General features: G+C 46.1%; 1 protein-coding gene across 1 annotated transcript in view; it reads left to right on the top strand.

Annotated features, from left to right (window-relative positions):
• The window catches only part of LOC133340387 (matrix metalloproteinase-14-like), a 38760-nt gene extending 28139 nt beyond the window's left edge, over positions 1-10621 (top strand). Inside the window, exons 7-10 of the mRNA XM_061548544.1 lie at positions 1095-1233; positions 2849-2999; positions 7316-7431; positions 9264-10621. Of these exons, the coding sequence (XP_061404528.1) occupies positions 1095-1233; positions 2849-2999; positions 7316-7431; positions 9264-10099 (1242 nt within the window). The 3' untranslated portion in view covers positions 10100-10621. The remainder of the gene's footprint in view (positions 1-1094; positions 1234-2848; positions 3000-7315; positions 7432-9263) is intronic.
• The last annotated feature ends 10777 nt before the right edge of the window (positions 10622-21398 follow it).

The raw sequence follows: 21398 nt of genomic DNA, 5'->3' as shown, positions 1-21398 counted from the left end.
TTTGGCTGAACAATGAAAACAAATATCTTCAGAAGTGCCAACATTAAATAGCAGCATTGTATTCGTTGGTTGAGCAGCTGTACAAAGCATAGTTATTTTTAACATCTCGAACCGACAAAAAATACTGGCTATATTTCATCCCACAAAATGTACTACAACACACGTTATAACATGAATCAGATGCTCGCCTGATTCTAAAGATATGAATTAATTAATGTGTATGGATATGAACTGTCGCTAATGAACACAAATGCATTCTTCATTGCCATTCTATTGCTTTATATAAACATTTTAGTTTTTATGTTTTTTATTCATTCCATTTGTAATTTGAGAACCAAAGTTAGTTCGGGGATGTGCAATATACTAAACGTCTGCCAAACTCAGGTTTGTCTTTTTTGAGAGGCCGTGACCCTATCTGGAGAACATAGAAAAACATTTAATGGAGGGAACGAACAGTTCGGCATACACCGGGCAACCAGCGCCTCACTGCCATCTGCGAGTCACAAAGCAATAGATATTTAGCGAATACCAGAGTCCGTGTGACAGTGCGTGCTTGGAAAAATCAAAGGGAGAGATTGTGGATTGCATGGCAGGCATTGTCTATTGGTGCAGACAGGTGGCAACTCGGACATGGCCAAGGTAACATGACAGCTCTGAAACCTCTGCCAAAGCTGTTTGATTCGTAAAGAGGTGAACTGTCAATTATGCACATTGTGCTTTTGGAGATTTATGATTCTTGCAGCTCATGGACGGCCTTCATCCCCACCACTCACCGCACATCTCCGCACCACCCAACAGGCTCCTCACCACCGTGTTTCGGCATGCTCTCAGTGTCGCACTCTACGCCGCGCTCACTCTTTGGAATGTTGTTTTATTCAAAAAATGAAAACGGAGTTGCCAAAACCATGTTGCATTGTTTATTTGCCCAGGAGGCCTCCAGGATGTTGCATACTGCGTAGCTGGGGTGGTCCGACAGCGGGAAGGGGTTCCGCTATCCACCCCCACCTCCCCCCCCCACCTCGTCTCAACACTGTCTTAATGTCTTCTTCTTCTTCTCACTCGCCTTCACCTCCTCCGAACCTCGGCCGCTGCAGGACCAGTGGTTCTGGCGTGTCAAGGACAAGCGCGTTCCAGAAAACTACCCCATGCCGATTGGCCACTTTTGGCTGGGCCTGCCCAATAACGTGGAGTCGGCGTATGAGAGGGGCGACGGAAAGTTCGTCTTCTTTAAAGGTACCGGATTTGCCGGGTGTTTTTATTTTCGCGTCTGTGAACGCACCTGCCAGCGATGATGCCTCTGTAGAGACGATGGCCCCAGCTACTTGTGTTCGCCCCTGTGATGTAAGGCGGGGGGAATGCGCCCAGCTGGCATCATACCTACACGACGGCCCTCAGCCGCATGTTGCCATGGCCCTCGGTGACGTCCTTCCATTCGGCTGCTGCATTAACATTTCTCGCGGGACGCTTCAAAGGGATTTAGCGTCTTGGGGTTCAGATGGATGTGCAGCTGAAAGAGATGCTTTGCGTTATTTTTAATCCACTGTCCTTATCCCTCTTGTGTGTAAAGGTGACATATTCACTCCACGAGTCCCTCTTGTTCATCCGCGATTATGGGTACTTCTGTTTCCCTTTCATCACAAAGACTCATCCTCAAGTATTACACTTTACAATCGCAATCTTCACTTTCACATGCGGCAGCAGAATGTTTTTTTTTAGAATTTTAGAATTCAAGATGTCCTTGAGCCCCCACAGCTTGGGGTTTAAGATGGATATCGGAATGTCCATCATAGCTTTCCTGTCTTGCAACATGTTGTCTATGACCGTCGATGGAAATAACTTTCAGCTTCTCAGGGCTGAGAATGGACAACTCTATGACAACAGAGTAACAACAGGAATAAAACAAACATAAGTAAATATCAAGGATTACAGTAGGCGCATATTGGATCGCCCTCGCAGCCATATGAAGACATTTCACAGGGAAGCTAACGATCCAATTCGTGAATCGTTCTTTTTACATCTGATTTGGACAGAATCGTTTGCTTTGTTTCTCGTTCGCACAATCTTGTTCGCTCCGCGAGCGGATATGTATCATTCACGCTTACTTTGTTTAAAATGTTGTATAAAATATAAATAATCGATCCCCACATACGACTCAATGTTTGTATCATAAGATTAGGAATCGATTCCTTTAATTGAATCAGTGCATCATTGGCAAGCGAACGTGCTCTGAACAAAGCAGTTTATTCATTGAGAACACGCACTTGATAACATTTTCCATAGTTTGAAAATGCATCTCTGTGCTCCAGGCTAATACGCAGCTCGTGGTCGTATGGTGTAACCTGTGTACCATGTGTAACGCCGTATTCGCTATGACAAGTCTTCCTCTCGGCACCTTGAACCTTTAACATGGCAATCTCATCTAACAGGCTCTCATTAGGCGCCTCCATACCAACATGCGGTGTCTTTTTTAAGTACCCATTTAAACTTCAATTAAACACATGCCATTGCTTACAATCATAAACGGACATCGCATGCAAAAGCCAAAGACACGACTGTCCGCACCAAGCAATCCAATACCGACATGCGACGCTGCACAGCGCTGAGCCAGGGCAGGATGCAGGGCCAGGAAACTCCACTGACCCTTAAATGTCACCCTCGTGACCCACAGACCTCCTGTGGGTCACGTCAGATCCTGACCCCTGGTACAACAGGACACAGAACGCAGCGTCCTCCCGGCGGCCTTTCGCCTTACCCACCACCGCGCTTACAGAACCAAGCTGGCATACTCACCCTGCCCCCCACCCCTCTGTTCCACCCCCTCCCCCACCCGCCATAATCCCTGCCGCAGGCAGCAAATTCTGGGTGTTTGACGAGTCCGTGGCGGAGTCGGGATACCCCCGCAGCCTCTCGGAGCTCGGCAGCGGCATCCCCAACGATCAGATTGACGCGGCCGTGTGGTGGGAGCCCTCGGGCAAGACTTACATTTTCCGCGGAGACAAGTGAGTGGGTTCGGGTTCACGGGGGCGGTGGCGGGCGCTACGGGAGGGCCGCATCACGTTACGTAGCGAAACGTTTATTCATAACGGGATTGGCCAAACATCTCAGTTTCCGACCCTCAAAATAGAATCTTGAGGCTCATTGCGGCTTTCCTGGGTGTACATGTGTAAATGCACTCCTGGACACCTATGAAAAAGAGCTTTATAGCTCATCAGATTGCTCCAGTATAAATAAAGATTCTGAAGTGCAGCCATTTTGTCATTCCACTGCTGGATGAAGCCGTTCCAGTGGCATTCGAGTGCTAGGAGTTATGTGATGACACTGCACTACACTGGCCAGTTCAGGCTAATGAAAGTGGGGAGAATACTGTACATGTGGACACAGAGGCACTGGATGACAAGGGATTTTACTGCACTGCCATCTGCTGCCCAACATGCAGCCTTATGAGCCCTATGACAACCTGTTGGTGTATGGTGATCACCCATCCATGCGCTGGACTCAAATCTGCTTTAGCTTATAAGATCTTACGTAAATGTATATGAATATATATTACTATCCTTTTGCCCGTCCAAGGACGGGTGTATTGCAGTAAATCTGAAACTTGCAAGCGAAAAGCAAACCGCGACGTGATATTCATTGCATCAATGCGTGTGCAATTTGTAAGGCCGCGGTGACACAGACTTATTACATTTTAAGGTTATAATCCCTTGTTCATCACGACGTCCTTTTCACTTTGATGTCTCAAGAACGTCACGGAGATCACGTGACATGAGGGTTCTGCCTTTGTAGTGAGGGTTGTAAGTTGATGCCGAGGAGGGGGAAGGAGGCGCCTCGCCCCCCCCATGTGGAGTGACGTTAATGGAGGGAGGACGTCACCTGTTCATGATTATTAATGAGGGGGGGGGGGGTTCTCCATGCGGAGTGATGTCACCCGCTCAAGATTATTAACGAGGGGCAGGTCCATGTGGAGGATGTAACCTGTTCATGATTATTAATGAGGGGGGCTGGTCGACGTAGAGTGACGTCACGAGCGTTAACGACATTCCTGGGTGATTATATTAATTATTTATTAGTGGAAGTGTCCATCTCGGCCTCGGCAAGGTAAAGTAATTTACACTTTTACCGGGTAAAAGGGTCAAGGTAAAGGGAAAAGGTGTCGACCATGCCAAGGGGGGTGAGGTAAAGGGTAACAGGGTAAAGGGTAACAGGGTAAAGGGTAGGGTAAAGGGTAACAGGGTAAAGGGTAACAGGGTAAAGGGTAACAGGGTAAAGGTAGCGCGGAAGAATGAACCGGTAGGGTAAAGGTAGCGTGAAATATTACCCGGTAAATACCTTGTTTACCGCGAAAATCTCCGTGGTGCAGTCCATGGCCTCCATTTTAAATTGCGATCATTGATGTCGGACCAGATGGAGACGGGCCACGTTCTTGAGGTAGAGGACGAGGTCGAGGATGCCAGCAACGGCATTTTCGGGGTCGCTGCGAACAGCAATCGAAAGAGGCAGCGGCATGCGTTCCCGTGGGAGCACACGCATGATTGGATGGAGGGTGATCTTCATGTGCAGCAAGGAAAGCAGCAGTGCGTGCACTGCTGCAAGTGGTTTTCCTCCCACATGAACGCGTCGGGGTGGAAAGCCCACCTCAAGAAGCATGGTCGACACCTTTACCCTGTACCTTTACAACGTGCTTGCCCCAGGCAGCGAGGTCGGGACATCGGCGTTGGCGAGCCGCCTAATACAGCAAACACTGAGCCGGCCAGCAATCCCGGATCGCCTCCTGGTAAAGTTTGAGAACGTGGTGGTTGATTTTGTTATCAAAACTGCAATCTCTTTGCAAGCCGCCGGCAGCGACAAGTTGAAGACCTTGGTCCACACATTGACGCAGGGATACGAGGGCCCGTCGACCCGTACCATCATTCACAGGATTGTCGAGCATCACGCGATCACGCTGCCCATCGTCGGGGCGTTCTTCTCCAACCTGGATGTCACCATCTCGCTCACCATCGACGGGTGGTCGAACCGCAACCTGAAGGGATTTTGGATGGTCACGGTGCACTGGATCGACACCAAATCTGGTGCGTCGAAATCCATGCTACTGACGATCCTCGATGTGCAGTCCGGAAGGGGTGTCGGCAAGCGCGTTGGCACCGCTCTGTTTGAGCACCTCCAAAGCCTTCGGGCACAATGTCTCGACCAAGCTGCTCGCTGTCACCAGCGACAATGGCTCCGATGAGATCAGTGCTGTCAAGACGTTGTTCGCCCTGGTCAACGCGGACGCCGGATATGAGCAGTTGCGGGCTTGCCACCATATTCGCTGCGCGGATCATTCCGTCCAGATCGGCGTCGTTCAAGTTCTCAAACTGATCAAGTCGACCAAAGCCGAACTGCGCGAGGCGCTCGTTAATATCATGCGCAGCAAGGTCGTCCGGCAGTCGTACCGCCGCGAGGCCGAGATCGCCAAGCTCACCAGCAAGGAGCCGACGCACCAGAACTCGCCAACCAGATGGAATTCGACGTTTGACATGGGCAACGACGCCATCAAAAAGCGCGTCCCATTGGACATTATCATGGCGCGCTTCCAGGATGTGATCGGCGTCGGTGCTTTCTCTGAACTGCAGTGGGCAAATATCGTGGGCGTGACAGCATTCCTGCGAATGCCGCGCCAGGTCATGACCTCGTTGACGGCGGACCGCAAGTCGACATTGGATCTCGTGCCAGTGACGATGGAGCACCTGATCCGTCATTGCGATCACGGTGAAGCCGTTCTTAGGGCGATCGATGAGTCCTTGACCACGATGGGGATGAAGGCCGAGCTGGTGCGGTACCACGACTTCCTGGTTCAGGAACCCGCCATTGTGGCATCCTACTTGAATCCACAGCTGCCGAAAACGTCAGACCAAGATGAGCTGGCTACACTGAAGGCCACGATCCGCTCTGTCCTGCAGCATCGCTACTCGGACATGCACACAATCCCGACGACGGCCGTCGCTGCCCATATGGAGGAGCGGTCGCTGTTCAGCACCCTGTTCAGCAACGTCGGCAGCTCCATCGACGACGGCGATGAAGTCGATCGTTTTCTGAGCACGGGCGTCACGACCGCCAGCGCCTTCATCGACGTAATGCAGTGGCGGTCTCCCCGCAAACAGCTGCTCCCCGCCCACTACAAGATGGCCTGCGATTATTTGGGAGTGCCGGCGACGTCAACTCCCTGCGAACCCGCGAATAGCGGAGCCGGGCGGGAGTTCACTTGCGTTCGCCAGTCGCTGTTGTCGACGCTCTTCATCAAGTCCACGTGCTTGTGCTTGTGGATCGCGGCCGGCTGCCTGAAGGTCCCGTCTAACCGAGCCAGAGCGGCGCAGGATCTTATTGCCCGTCGTTCATCCGAGGACGACGGCAATGACGAACTTGATCAGGTTGTTGATGAGATCGTCATCGACCAAGACGACTGGGACGAGGAGGTTATGGAGGACGGTGTCGTCGACAGCCTCAACGCCCGATTCGAGAGTATTTTATATGAATAAAGCGCTCTACCTAGCATTTACCTGTTATAAACCTTTTTCATGTGTAGTATCCCAATAATTACCCTATAATCGGGTAATTTGTATGGGGTAAGGGTAAAGGTAGGCTCGTTGCTTTTGACATTTTACCTTACCTTGCTAAAGGGTAAAAGGTAGGGTACAGTGATTGTATTGTGGTAAGGTAAAAGGTAGGGTAAAGGTAGGCTCGTTGTTTTTACCTTATTACCTTACCTTGCCGAGGCCTATGTCCATCGTTGAACGATGATCCACACCTCCACCCACAATGTCCCCCCTCCCCACCCCTGGGTGCCATCCCCTCCGCGCATACATCCCCAAGCCCCCCCCAGCCCTGGTCCACCCACTAACCCCCCCCTCTTGCACGCCCTTCCCCAGTCTCTCTGCCTGCGTCCCCCAACCCACACCCCGTGCGCACCGCCCCACCGTGCACCCTCCAACCCGCGCACCCCACAACGACCCCCCTCACCCCAGTGCCCCCATACGCATCACGGCCATCAGCGCGCCCCCTCCCCTCGTGCAATCCTCCCCGCAGGGGCTACCCCCCCCACCCGCGTGCCCACCCGCAGCCTCCAGCCAATCAGAATACTGGGAAATGACAGAGACGATTAGCTTAATTGTCCAGGAAAGCCTCACTGAGCCTCAAGACTTTTTGTTCAGAAGGATCCTGCCAAGTGTTAATATGATGGATGATGGCGTCGGTACTCGTGGTCTCGTGGGGGGCGTGGGTTGCTGTGGACCGGAGAGACATGGCACACGCTGACCATCCTTGCTTGTGACGTTCACAGGTACTGGAGGTTCAACGAGGAGAGTCTGACAGCTGAGTCCGGCTACCCCAAGTCCATCAGCGTGTGGGAAGGGATACCATCGTCGCCGCAAGCCGCCTTCCTCGGCTCGGAGAGCAGTACGTTATCACCCTCATGATTATTTAAGATCTGCATAGATATGACACTTGAACGCCTGAGCAAATCAAATGGTCTCACATCTCGGCTCAATCCATTCCAATACCCTGCTAAAGTCCCACTGGACATCTGTAAAAAAACAGCTTCATAGCTAATACAATATCTCCGGGATAAATACAAGCTGATTCTGAGCCGAGGGGACCTCCAGTGGTGGCTGGCCCAGTATATGGTCATGTATGGTGGATGTAGCAGCCTGCAAATGGGAATTAGTCTGCTATTACCATCATCTTCATCAATGTTACATCATCAATGTTAACGGATAGTAATATAATCACTGCACTAATTCAATATTATTAGTACAATATGATCCATTTATGGATATCCAACGAAAATAATTGGGAGAAATTACAGTGAAATAGCATTTTTATTTCGAAGCCTCTGCACGTCTTCCACTGATCTGAATGCACTCATTACATATTCTAACACTCCCCTCTGCAAGACGTGGAGCCATCACTGTCACAATCTCCTGCTGTTGAGAAGAAAGTAAGAGGTGAATTAGAAATCAGTGGGGTATCTATAAATTGGCCGCCCTGTATTATTCGTATTTCACTGGTGTGGTCATTATAATTGCAGTGTGATTGGTAAGGCTCTTGTAAATGTTATTGTTGTCAATGGTATCATCGTTATGATGCTGCATAAATAGTGCATGTTAATAATGTACAGCTCTTTGTCAATTTACTGCTGCATGAAGCCCTGCACCCCGTCGTGTCGGTCATGGGGTTGTTTGACCATAATTCGCCACGCTGTGGTCAGTGTGAGTTGGTGAAAGGGGTGGCCCTGGACTGGTTCTGATACCATTTGCTTCTGATGTTAGCCATGCCCAGGAATCAAACTCAGGATGCCAAGTTCATAGTGCTAGTAATTGCACATCACAACTGCCATTTGCGCCTTGTATTCTGCGATTCACAAAACATTCCACGTTTTACTTCCTTGCAAAGGCATGGAGGAGTTTCTTCAGTGGCTCTAGGACGTTATTGAGCGTCATTGGCTTGTAGTAGTTTTTCACGCAACATTAGCCCTGTATGTACATGCTATCACTTATCGTCTAATGCCACAATGGATCATGCCTTCCATTAGGGTACAAACTGTTTCTTAAATATTTATGATGGCCACTTTACAATCAAATATTCATGCTGGTCTCTCCGGAGACCCAGAATGCCATTCAAGGCCATAAAAGGCACAGAGTATGCGCAAACAGGTTTGTGTATGTGTGTGTGTATGTGTGTGTGTTTGTGTGTGTGTGTATGTGTTTGTGTGTGTGTGTATGTGTGTGCGTGTGTGTATGTGTGTGCGTGTATGTGTGCGTGTATGTGTGTGTGTGTGCCTGCGTATTGCTGACTGTCACTGTGGCCTCGACAGGCAGCATTTAACGGTTGAGTGGTTTTTATTGTGATCGCTTGCTTCGAATCAATACATTAAATTACAAAAAAATACACACAGAGGGCAGAGTACGAGGCAACAACAGAACATTCTACATGAGGTTCTGCTTGTTTGTGGGTCCGTCCTATTGGTGAGACGATGCATAGACTCACCCACTGCTTAAAGTCGGGATACATGCATTGATTCACACATGTCAGAAAGAATGTCTTTCAAACAGTATCTGTATATTTTTATCTTGGGTTTATGTTGCCCCTGCAGCCACGAGAGGTGCTACCAATCACCGCATTGTTAAAACATTTAAAAAAATGTTTTATTAAATTGTGGCACTGAAATTGGAACATTCAGCAAATCACCGGCACTGTATTTAACGGCAATACGCTGTGTTTCATTGCAGTGTACACGTACTTCGTGAAAGGCAACCTCTACTGGAAGTTCCACAATCAGAAGCTCAGGGTGGAGCCCGGCTACCCGCGCTCAGTGCTCTCCGACTGGCTGGGATGTCCGGACACAGGGAAAGACGCAGACAGGGAGAGAGATCGGGAGAGGGACAGGGAGACGGAGAGGGAACGGGAGAGGGAACGTGAGGAGGAAGAGAGACGGAAGGAGGAGGAGGAAGAAGAGAGGGAAAGAGAAGAAGAACGCGAGAGGGAGGAAGAGAAGGAAAGGGAGCAAGAGAGGGAGAGGGAGCGAGAGAGAGAACGGGAGAGAGAGCGTGACAAAGAGAGGGAGGAAGATAGCGACAGAGAGAGGGAGCGGGCACGCGAGGAGGAAGAGGAGGAGGAGGAGAGGGAGCGGGAGAAGAAACGTCAGAAAGAACGGGAGCAAGAGCGAGAGAGAGAGCGGGAACGCGAACGAGAAAAGAAGAAGGAGAGGGAGCTAGAGAGGGAGCAGGAGAGGGAGCGTGCGAGGGAGAGGGAGCGGGAGAGGGAGCGGGAGAGGGAGCGGAAGAAAGGCACCGACAGGGATAGAGATGCAGATCGGGGCAAGGGCACGGGACAGGACGACGTGTATGACTACTATGACCAAGACGTGACCAAGAACAAGGTGGAGGATGAGGTGGACGTGGTGGTGGAGGAGGTGGAAGGTGGCTTCAACCACGTGGCTCTAATCATCTGCCTGCTGCTGCTGCTTTGCGTCGTCATCGCGCTGCTTGCCGTGCTCTTCATCAGGAGGCGCGGCGCCCCCAAGCCCATCCGCTACTGCAAGCGCTCGATGCAGCAGTGGGTGTGACGGGTGGGCCGCTCGGATTGGGTTCTCACAAGTTGGCCGCCTGCTATGGGTGCTCGCACTTAGGTTAGCGATGGAGGCCCAGAAAAAACACAACACACCCGTCGGCAGCCTCAGGGCGTCTGCGTTAGCTTTGTCACGTGTCTCTTGCAATAAAATGTAGGCTTTTTGAAAGTGAAAACAGGTTTCTTTTTTATATATAAATATATAAGTAGACATGCCTCGCCAAGCTGTGAATGCTTGTTGCCAATTGGCCACGTGGTCACTGAACTCTGGTTCTCGTTTATCCACCGGAGCATCGAGCAGCCCCAATACCTCTCTGATGGTCTCATTCTGCTCGAGGACTCCCTGGGTCGGCTTTTCACGCTTGGACCCCAATGCTTACCAGACAATTGCACTTAAAATCTGCGTTGCAGGGATTAAGCTAATTACTCGTGCTTGGGTTGAGTGTGCTGGCTGTGGGTTCATCAGCTGCTTTGCCGCCTTTTAATTTATGGTGCTAAAATACACATCAAAGTGGCCTGATTTTTGTGAGTTTTGGGGTTTTCTTTAAGTTGTTATCGTCAATTATGTTTGCTCCTGCAGAGCAGTGTGCAGCACTCAGTATTTTTTTTATTTTTAAACCGTCGTCACGCTTGCTGATAGGCAGTTGCCTCGGCAAAAAGGGAAACTAGCAGATTTTTGAGTCACTTTTTACCAACGTAAATAAATTATAAAAAATGTCAGTAATTAAAATTAACAGCTCTTGTTTTGACTTATTTTTTCTTTAAACGAAGTGACCATTCTTAAAGCACACACAGTAGATTCCCGATGACCATTCTCAAATCAATGCAAATTTCATCGTTGGTGTGCTCATGAAGATAAACAACCACTTGATATCTGAAATGGTTCGAAAATTGTGCTGTTTTAAAATTGTATTGCAGTTGTGCCTTTTGCCTTTTTTTAATACACTATAACATCACATCACTTGGGATTACATCAATGAATTAACAAATTGTTTCTCAGCCAAGGGAATATAATGATTTATATACGACACATTTTTGTTTCATGCGTCTCATGTCTCATAGTTTTTTTTTTCTTTACGTGTGTTTTCTTTTTACAGGTTGGGTTATTTCTTTGCCAATTTGTGATTAACAATAGGTGTAATGATATATGTTAGCATAAGCATTCAATCCGAAATCAATTTAATTGCTATGTATCATTTTTTTCCACTATTACTTTAATTTTGTATTTGTCTTGTTGATGTAAATGAAATGAGCTCAAATTTCATGCTGGTCATGTGTTGTATTGTATGACCATGTTTTACAGGCTTTTAAAACAGAACACTTGACGTTTAGATTACAGCATACAGTGTACGCCAAATGGCTGAGGGCCCAACTAAGGAGGAACTGCCAAGAGCTGCGAGCGTCAGTCCAAAGTGCCCGGGGTCTTCCGTACAGGATCACTGCCTGCGTTGTACGAGAGGCATTTTTTTTAAAAGGGCTCCAGTAAGCTCATCTTTGTTCACAACCCTTGGATGGCATGATTAATGAAAATGCGATCAGAGTCATGCATCGAATACGTTAAGTGCCGAATCCCCTAAAATTGCCCCCGACCAAGAGGCCGTCTTGACCCAGATCCCCGTAATGAAATGCTCGTCCTCCTTGGCTAATGAATGCTGTACTAATGCTCTGGAGTACCGGTGGCTGACCCTCGCGGATCGTGCTTTTACGGTGATTACTTAGGAAATGGAATTGCTTTGTCTGCAGGACAGGCGAGCTTTTTGTTTGTGGTTAGCCTTGCACTGTTGGGATATTGGAGTTCCTGTGTACTGCACTGCACAATTACGTGCCCCGTCGTCGGCACAGCCGTGCGTTATCACCCGCTGGGTCTCTGTGCCGATACAATGGTCCACGGTCGTCAGAAATCCGCGGCCGTGCAGATCTCCAATTTTGGGGTCGACGGACCTAACCTCTGGAGAAACTGGAAGCATGGCCGGGTCTGCAGAAGCTCCGAGCTAAAACAGGCGGCAGTGACGTGGCGATGCGCAAGCCTGGAGGGTCAGGAGGCAGCAGGCTGTCTGGTGTGGGGGGCAGGCGAGTGAGGTGGCTGCGTTTCTATGAGGCCGTAAACCACCCAACCAGCCACACTCTTGGGCAACGACACAATGAGCTGGAGCAATATAAATCCACCGAAGCACTACCTTGAAGAAACAAAACAAGTTACGATGCTATTTTGTTTTAAACCTGTACTCTACATGAACAGCCCCTTCTTTCAATCCACTACTGGATGAGGGCCTTCCCAAGCCATGCAAGTCGCGGGGGTTATTTCACCCATACTTCACCACACTGGTCAGTGCGGGTTGGTGAAGTTGGGGAGCTTAGACGTGAGAGGAAATAAATACACTAAACTAATATTGTAACATGTTGCCGTGATTGGCATTTGTAGAGACTGAATGTTTCATTGATATCTGGTTGGCACACACCTCTGCGTACGTGCGGGTGGGCAAGTGTCGGGTGGTATCGGGAGAAGCCCTATGGCCTTTTTCATACAACACCCAAAGTATTTCCCCTTAGTTTGCTCTGTGTGTGTGTATGTTGAACGTCTTCCACACTGTACGTAGCCAACCATGCTAATCGGAGGTGCGGGGGAAGGACAACAAACTAAATACAAAAAGCATTTATAAATATATTAGTTATCAATCTTGATTTAAAAGTGCATAGCTCCAGTGGCTTCCAAATTAAATATATACCAGTGTGAACTAAGGCTAAATTTAACTGAATTGTATGCAACTGGCCACTGCTGGGCTCCTGTGCATCTGAACATGAGGATAATGTAGCACACCTGTGATTTGTTATGCAAGCGAGCGATCGTATGCCATGTCTGCTTTTGTTTGGCCATTTTTTTTGGCTTTCCTCATCTTTGTCCCGCTCGGCTTTGTTCGGCCAGGGTGGGGTTTCTGTCGTTAATGTCTCATCAGCCGGCGTCGTCCCGTGGGTATGGGCAGCACCTTCCCTCCTGGATACAACTCAGAGCCTTCCTGTGCTCCTCTCCTCGTGTTGAACAGCGTGCTCCTACGTGGAGCTAATACCACGAATGTTAATGATCCCAACATGTTATCGTGTTAGCGGCACTCCCCGATTAAAGTACTCCTTGCCCTTTGAGATTGGGCAGTATTTGTACCCGGACCGTTTCGTTCCTCTTACGTGGGTCAACCTGACTTCGACGATTGAATTGGAAATAGAAATGGGTGACGACAGAAACATAGTTGTTGTAAACGTTGCACTTTTACTAACTCCGCAGAATATTAAATTCATCTATGACCTTGTAAACAATGGGACTGTCCATATAACATGCAGAAACATGCGAATCTTTAACCTTCACACTACGTACGGCTTGCCTGCGTTAAGAAAATAAAAACGGGAATTATCTATCGCGGGTAATGAGGTGGTGGGGCCAGCATGGGGATGGATCCCAGAGTTGGCCCCGCGTCTCATCGTTGAGGGCCCCATGATGTGGTCACCTCTGGTCGAGGCAGTAAAAAGCCCGTGGTACGCCACTGCCGCTGCATGCTGCAAGTCCCCTGTTCCCCCCTTCTGCAGTAATGAAACAATACAAGTCTGAGTTTTAACACTAATTGTTTTAATTGTAATAACGTTATGCATTTTCTTGGGGAATGGTCTACTTTGGGGACTACATTTGTTTTTAAATTCATCTATTATTGCTGTTTTTTATGTATCATTTTCACCTTCCTGCAGATTATTTGTTCAGTAGAATCGTGGGTGTGGGTATTAGATGTTGCACATACTTTTTAATAAAGGCAAAAGTCATCAAAAAAACGTCGATGTGTCCCTTGTCCTGAATATCTGTTTCACTCATTTCACCTTTTGTGTCGGTGCGTTGACAGCCTGCCGAGTTTGCAATATCGACTCTCTCCTAAAGATTTTCCAATGAAACTGGCATCCAGCTTAAGCAACTTCTGAGTCATACCTCGTAATTATTGCTAGGAATTCTCTCACACGTGTCCCCACTTGGGCCCTGTATTTAGCCAGGATTACTTATTTTATGAATTCAGTTGTAAACTCCGTTCCAGGTATCGAGTGACCTTTCGGTTTCCTGTACGCTGTGAGAAATACTTTTTTTTAAATCTGGAAACATTTACCCATCGTTTGTTGTCAATGCATCTACAGTCTTTCAATTAATTGAGCAGCCAATAGCCATAGCAGCTTTTGTTTGTGAGCATTAAGCCTGCCAGGTGGCCAAGAGTTGACAGGACAGCAATTGATTTTAAATCCATCTGTCGAGATTTGTTATATCCTTCGTTCGAGGTGTTTCTTATGGTTATTTAGTTTCCTCCCACAAGCCAAACTATCATGGAAATTGGCCAAAAATCCCAACGCATGACCCTCAAAGAATTGTACGGCTGAAGCAAAGCCTTCCTGGAAAAAAAAGAAAGGCATTTATTGTTAATGTGTTGCATCACACGGCCCTGACGGATTGCAATAACTCGTGAAGGCCTTCACCCAGCAGTGAATTGATCATGGTCGATGGTGATATATCATATTCATTCGTGTTGTAAATTTAATACGGGAACTGTTTACAACATTTTCCGGGGGAGAGAATCAGCATTGTCTTTTGTAAACTGAACATTCTTCTAAGCATAAAAGCTTCCCGACTCCAATCCGTTGACCTCGTTGCTGGGCAGCAGCAGGACAGCAGCGTCCACTGTGCCTCTCGCCAGCACTCACAAAGGACCCAACAGTACATACAGTATTCAAATACACAGCCTCAATAGGACTTGCACACAATCTGAAACAAGCGCCTTTTTATAATTAACTGGCATGGCATCTGACTGTTCAAAGCTTGCACTGTGTGTGCATACGGCTACTGCATGTATGGAAGACTGTTTAGCGTGTTGGCACCACTTGGCCTCTACAATTCAGCATTGTAGCCTTGCACCAGTGGCAGGAGGGTTGCATCGTTTATCTTTACAATCATCGCTGTGTTCCTCGTCTATCGCGTTTAGGTGCCGCGTTTTCACAAGGCACCCCACGCAGAAGTACGGGAGAATTGTCGCAGAAGCATGTGGAACAGAGCGACTTAGGATCCGCTCAAGCAAAACAATTAAAGCACTCACTGCATTGGCAGTGGTGAATAGGCAAAAGTAAAACATAAGTATCAGAGAAAATATACAGCGGGCTTGTTTATTCAGGCAATGGCCTTTTCTTGAGAGCAGAGAGGGGCAATGAGATTTACTGACTTTAGAGTTTGAAATCCCACTTTATGTTTTAGGGCGCTGAGTAAGCTGAAGATGTTTAAGGTTTTCAGAAGAACACTACTCGCGAAATCAGTTCATGTTAAATAAAAATTATTAATTCCTTGACCTCAACATTTCCCTGTTGTTTTCTCAGGGCCCTACAGAGTAAAGTGTAACCTGCAAGTAAAGAGTGTATTACTCGCTCCACCCTTTCTATCTCCTCTGAAGGACTTGCATGAAACGTCAGCCTATAAACACAGTATTTTCCACGATAAGGCAGTGCTAATAATGACTTATATCTAGAATACCTTTTTGTCTATGTTTTGTCTCTCTCAAATTTAGCAATCTTTGGAAGAACTTAATCAACCAGGTGGGATGTTGACTGTTGTGTTAGCCGACTGTGTTGTATCGCATTATATTTCTAAGTTTACTAGGTTTGTTTTCTCATTCATTTGTACCTGATGATGGTTGCTTGTGTTTCAGTCGAAACGTCGTATTCTATTATTATTTAATTAAAAAAATATATACGTGACTTTACCGAAAGAACCAAAGAGTAGATGGTGCAACTTCATAAATTTCATCATCAAAAGTATTTTCCACCCCCAGGATATAAGCAAATGATAGTGAGATGGGCTTGGTCATTTGATTTATGACACAGACAAGCGCTGACAAATGTACTCTATGCGGATGAGTCATGACCATTCTGTACAGCTGCCAATACCATTGATTTCCTGTCACAAAAGTAAACCATCATCTAAACGACACCATCATTTTATGGCCTAAAACAGAAACTATATAATTAGTCACATTTTGGGCAAATGGCTCTTTTTCAGTGCCCTTCTTCGTGTGAAGAGCCATTGCCTAAAATGTCCCATTTACATTTTACCATATACGTTTCCTCCGCTCGTGCAATTTAATTTAAGAATGTGTAGATTTTTTTTGTTATTTGTGCTTGTGCATCACTGTGAACGTAGTGTCACAGTAAAACAATATATTTACCATTTCATGTGCTCGGGAGGCATTAGAAAACAGACCAACTTGGTTTTCGTAGAATGTTGCTGTCTCCTAAATGAACTATACGCAGCCAACACCCCGTGTTGACATGGTGAAAAAAACCTATACAGAAGGGAAAAAAAATTGGGTGTGAACTGAAAACGTTGGTAAGTAGGAAACAATGCACAGTTCTGTAAAGACCTCCCCACACCGGAGCAACTTGGAAATATGTGGGGGTCAGGTTATCCACAGGAACAAGGATTAGACACAGAAATATCCACAGAACCATGACCTGAATTAAAAAAAAATCTGTCAAAGGGAATCTTTCTTTACCCTGAATTTGAATGAGCTATTTAAGTAGATTTCTATAGCGCTGCCCATGTATTTTACCGCCTCTGCTGAGGAGTGATGGGAGAAAGGCCATGTTTATGTTTGTGGCTGTGACACGTTACACTTTAAAAACAAATCCCTGTTAGAATTATAGCTTGTATATCTCAATGCCTGGGCTGTTTCTATCGTATTGCTAATCAATTCAGCTTTTGAGAAACACAATTTAACAATTGCACAGGAGCCCCATTTTATTGCGCATTTCCACCAAAGCTGCAGATTTCCCCGCTGTCATGAAAGTGCATTATGAAACGGTTGCTTCTCTTTCATCAGAGGCCAGCTCTTATTTCATGCAGTGCCAGAGTCGCACGTCACCACGAATACATCATTTGACATTGCATCGATGCATAATAGTGCGTGCCTATTTGTTTAGAGTGTACTCACTTCCTTCCCATTGCACATTCGCAGCTGAAAGAGGAAATGCAACCAGTGTCATCTCATCGCGCTGGACTCGCATGTGAACACAAGCCCGATGGAAGGGTGTCCATTTCCTGTTACAAAACCAGCGATGAGCTCACCATTGTTCACCTTTCCCTCTAGCCCGTGTCATTACAGGACATCTGCCAAAAAGAGTGTGCGTTTGACCTTCGTCTAAGAAGCCTCTTGTAAAAGTGATATCATTTTCAATTGACCTATGTTATGGTGTCACATGGGACACGCTAGAACGTTGATGTGTTGTGTAACCAATTTATTATACATATGTACATCCCCTTGGTCATACGATTGCCTCTCCATGCTGTGCCAGTTCGATGGTTTATGTGATCATACTTCACCACGCTGGTCAATGCAGGTTCGCGAAGACGGAGAGTACTGGTGTTGGAGCATATAAATTCACAACTCATTTTGCTGTTACTCCCCTCTGTTTCCCACCACGTACCCCACAGCCTAAAACACATTTTATGGATGGTGGTGGCCCATCCAAGAACTATCCAGGATTAAACCTGCTTAGCTTGAGATCTGAAGATATTCAGCACATTCTAGGTAATTTGGTAACATGACATAACAGTTGGGCCATTTACATATATTGTTTAAATGCTATAATAGATATCGTTCATGCGACTGAAATATTGACTGACTATTTCACCATGTGAGATCCCAATGAGATAACAAGTTTCCTGTGCAAGGTACAGCTGGGTCAACAATTGACAATACAGTTGGAGTGGCTGTGCAGTGGTTAGCACACGCCACTGTGAACCCGACATCCTGCATTTCATTCCCGGCTATGGCTGACATCTATGGCGCGTGATATCTGACCAGCGTGGTAAAAGTATAGTCAAACAACCCTCATGCCCAATATGGCGTAGGGAGTCCTAAATCCAGAAGTGGGTTGACAAATGCCTGTAACTTATGATTGCTATTAAGTGTACACATCTTAATTGTGAGAATGTTGTTTGTATTGAGACTAATACTATTGAATATATTCTGCATTTGCAAATCGTCCAGCATTTTGTAAAAAAAAAGGTCTACTTGTTTGTTCATAAATTTCTGATGTATAGAAATACATGAGACGTGACTCAGGTAGAATGTGTACAGGGTCGGGTTTGTGTACAGTAAATCCTACCCTGTATGTACACCTTTAGTAGAATAACACTCACGGTCCACAACCTGCCCTGTCTAGATGGGGTGCCCTTGCTCACAACATGTTTAACAAATCTGACTGCTGATGAGACCCAGAGTGTCAAAACCGGTTTAGAGTTTGCTTGTTGAAACAAATACTGCTGGATAATATTGTAATTGGTCTGGGAAGCCGAGTGGCTGGTGGGAATACAATTATTGTATTTATATTTGGAGTCACAGAATAAGGTTCTGCCTATGCAGTCGTTGCTTTTATGAGTAGGATTTAGTAATATTGTACAGTCAATTTGGCCATGAAGTACCCAGTAAACATGGAACGTTGACCCAACAGTAAAGCGCTTCCAACCACATGGCAACGTTGGGCCATCATCAGTTTTGTTAGCCTGGATGTTGAATGACTACTCCAGCTCATGATGCATATTGTGTGTATCAATTTACAATAACACAAAAATAACAATTGTCATGTAATTAAGATGATACACAAAATAAACGTGACAAAACATGCCAATAAGTTACTAGTTCAGCACACAGTTGTGTTGGAGTGTAAATTCACGACATTTACAATTCCAGTACGACGTTTCGCCTATAATTCCAATCAGACTCATCAGGCAGCCTGATTTATATTTACGCGATCTAACCCAAAAAAACATCTGTTATGTATAATATTGGTCGCGAAAGCCTATGTGTTAAACTGAATGTGTATACAATATTCATGTATTGCAGTATTTGGACAAGCAGTACAGTACACTACTTTTGTAAAGGTGATTTTAAAAATCCCATTTTAAAGATAGAGTGCTCCTCCTAGTGGATTTGAATGTGACGCTCAATCATCAACAAGTGTTTGCCTTCCTTTAATGAGCACTCACTAGGTATGAGCGAGTGCCATGGTCTAGTTTCCAAACAGTCAGGGCTACATTATGAAATCCACCCCTATGGAAAGCGTTTTCTGGTGCGCCTGCCCTGAAACGACACCAACGTGAAACATTGTACATCACAGCCCTTTATCAGCCCACTGCTGGATGAAGGCCTCCCCACTCAGTGTGTCAGCGTGTTGGCAGATTTGTTATTTGAGCAGCACAAATTAATTCTCTGTTAATTCCATGTTAAAATTTCACTTAAATATTTGTACCAAATTTAAGAGCGCATGGCATGTTTTCAACTAATCTTCTCATGTTTACAAGTACTTTTATTATTGCGCGGTAACCGTGTAGTTTAAGCCTATGTCTTTACCTCCTTTAGATAAAGTCCAGGATTTATTGAGGAATATGTGAGTGCCAATAAAAATACCCATGAGTGCTAATCTTCTGAAGATAATCCCAGAGATTCCATTTGAATGAGTTACATCGAAGGCTCTTGGAAAACCCGCTGCCAACACATAAACAACGATTACATTTGCGGTTCCTTCTGTGGCGGCTGGACTGCATGAGACGTTGGACTGGCGCATCATCTAAACATTTTATTTAAAAAGCAAAAACAACTTGTTTATAAATTAAATAATGTTCTAAATAAACAGCTGAAACGCTATTAAATTGTTAATTGATGTCACACATGATAATCGATTCAGATAGAATGGACGAAAGATAATTGAAACCAAGGTAACGCTTCAAAGAAGGCAAAATCTACACTACGTTTAAGTCAGCTCAAGCCTCCCGTAAGCGACGTGACTTCTGAGTGGCTACGCCCAATCTGAATCCCTCAACTCTGCCTGTCCCTGTGAACACAGACAATGTGCTCCATTCTAGATTTACCTACGCAATGTGCTCCATTCCGCGTCGAGCCGCTTGTGTCGCCTTTTTTCTCGATGCGCATCTTTCCGGACCCTTTGCTCTTGATTTTTCATTCCTTTTCTATTATTTTCCTCTACATTTTCCACGGTTTCCCTTCTCTCTTCCCTTTCCCATTTGGTTTTACCATACATTATATCCATCACTCTGCTCCCCTTTCCATGGCATTTAGCCATGAGTAAAACAGTTATTTATTTCCTAGATATATCGGTGTGTTCACTTTTCATCATCAAGTCCAACTATCCCAAAGCACTCCAACCTGCTCACACCTGCCTCATTTCATAATGTTGATCCCAGTCTGGCTTTAATTGCTCTGTTTTCCAGTTTAATCCCTCCGACCAATATGTCCTATTGTTTTTCTAATTGGTTATACGTAACGTATACAGTATATGACATTTACAAAAACAATAATCATGATTGTACAAGTTCACTAAGTGGAAGAGGGGTTGTTTGACCATATTTCACTCTGCTGATCAATGTGCGTTGTTGAAGAGGTGGAAACAGGACCAATTGAGACATCTTACCCCCCCCCGCCTGCCCCTGGTTTCTGCTGCCTCGGCACTGAGCCGCCAATGATTTGAGCCACTAGCTGGCACTATCCATGTCTGACTGCACAGTATGTAATTATAAAACCTGGCTCAGATGACTCCCTTGTTTTATTCACTGCCTTGGGCAAAGAGGTCATTCTTACGCACATGCATCCGATGCTCTCATTTAACATTTTAAAAGCACTGCTTTGTTGCTTCTTACATTTAAATATATTTAGTAAAAACAAGGCACTGTTAGAGAGGCTGCTCCCTCTGGCAGAGTGCCTCGTACCCTCGCCCACTCAACTTGGTTTTTTTCAAGGTCGATTGCATACTTCATTCATTTATTGACTGTTGCACCTCGGTTATTATATCTGTTCTAAATATTATGTCCACATGCCAAATCTTAAAATGTCAGGTGATGCACAATGTTGTTGCATGAATGGATCCTCACCTTGAACCCAAAAGGAACCACTGTACACTTACCGTACAAATTCTCTATGTCACCGTTCGTCTGCATATCAGCTTCAAAGCCTCATCATAAAAAAGTATGCCTCCTATTCCTGTAATGTCCATGTGTCAATGTTGTGCACAGTAGTTTGATATGTGGTTGCATTTATCTGTGTATTGTATTGTTTTGATTCATCAAAATGTTTCCTCGTCTTACTTCTAGTTATCGCTACGACTTTCTCCGAGTAAGCACTGCCTTTTCTCCAACATGCCATCAATCGCTCTTGCGAGGGCATTCCTTCTCTGTAAATTTCACATGTGCCATCCTTCTCAAAGCTGTCTGTGCTTCC

Source organism: Lethenteron reissneri, chromosome 9 (assembly GCF_015708825.2).
Source record: "Lethenteron reissneri isolate LAM-NWPU_2019-01 chromosome 9, ASM1570882v1, whole genome shotgun sequence".
Lineage (NCBI taxonomy): Eukaryota > Metazoa > Chordata > Hyperoartia > Petromyzontiformes > Petromyzontidae > Lethenteron > Lethenteron reissneri.
The sequence above is the reverse complement of the archived record's forward strand: the minus strand, read 5'-3'. Positions and strand labels throughout refer to the sequence as shown.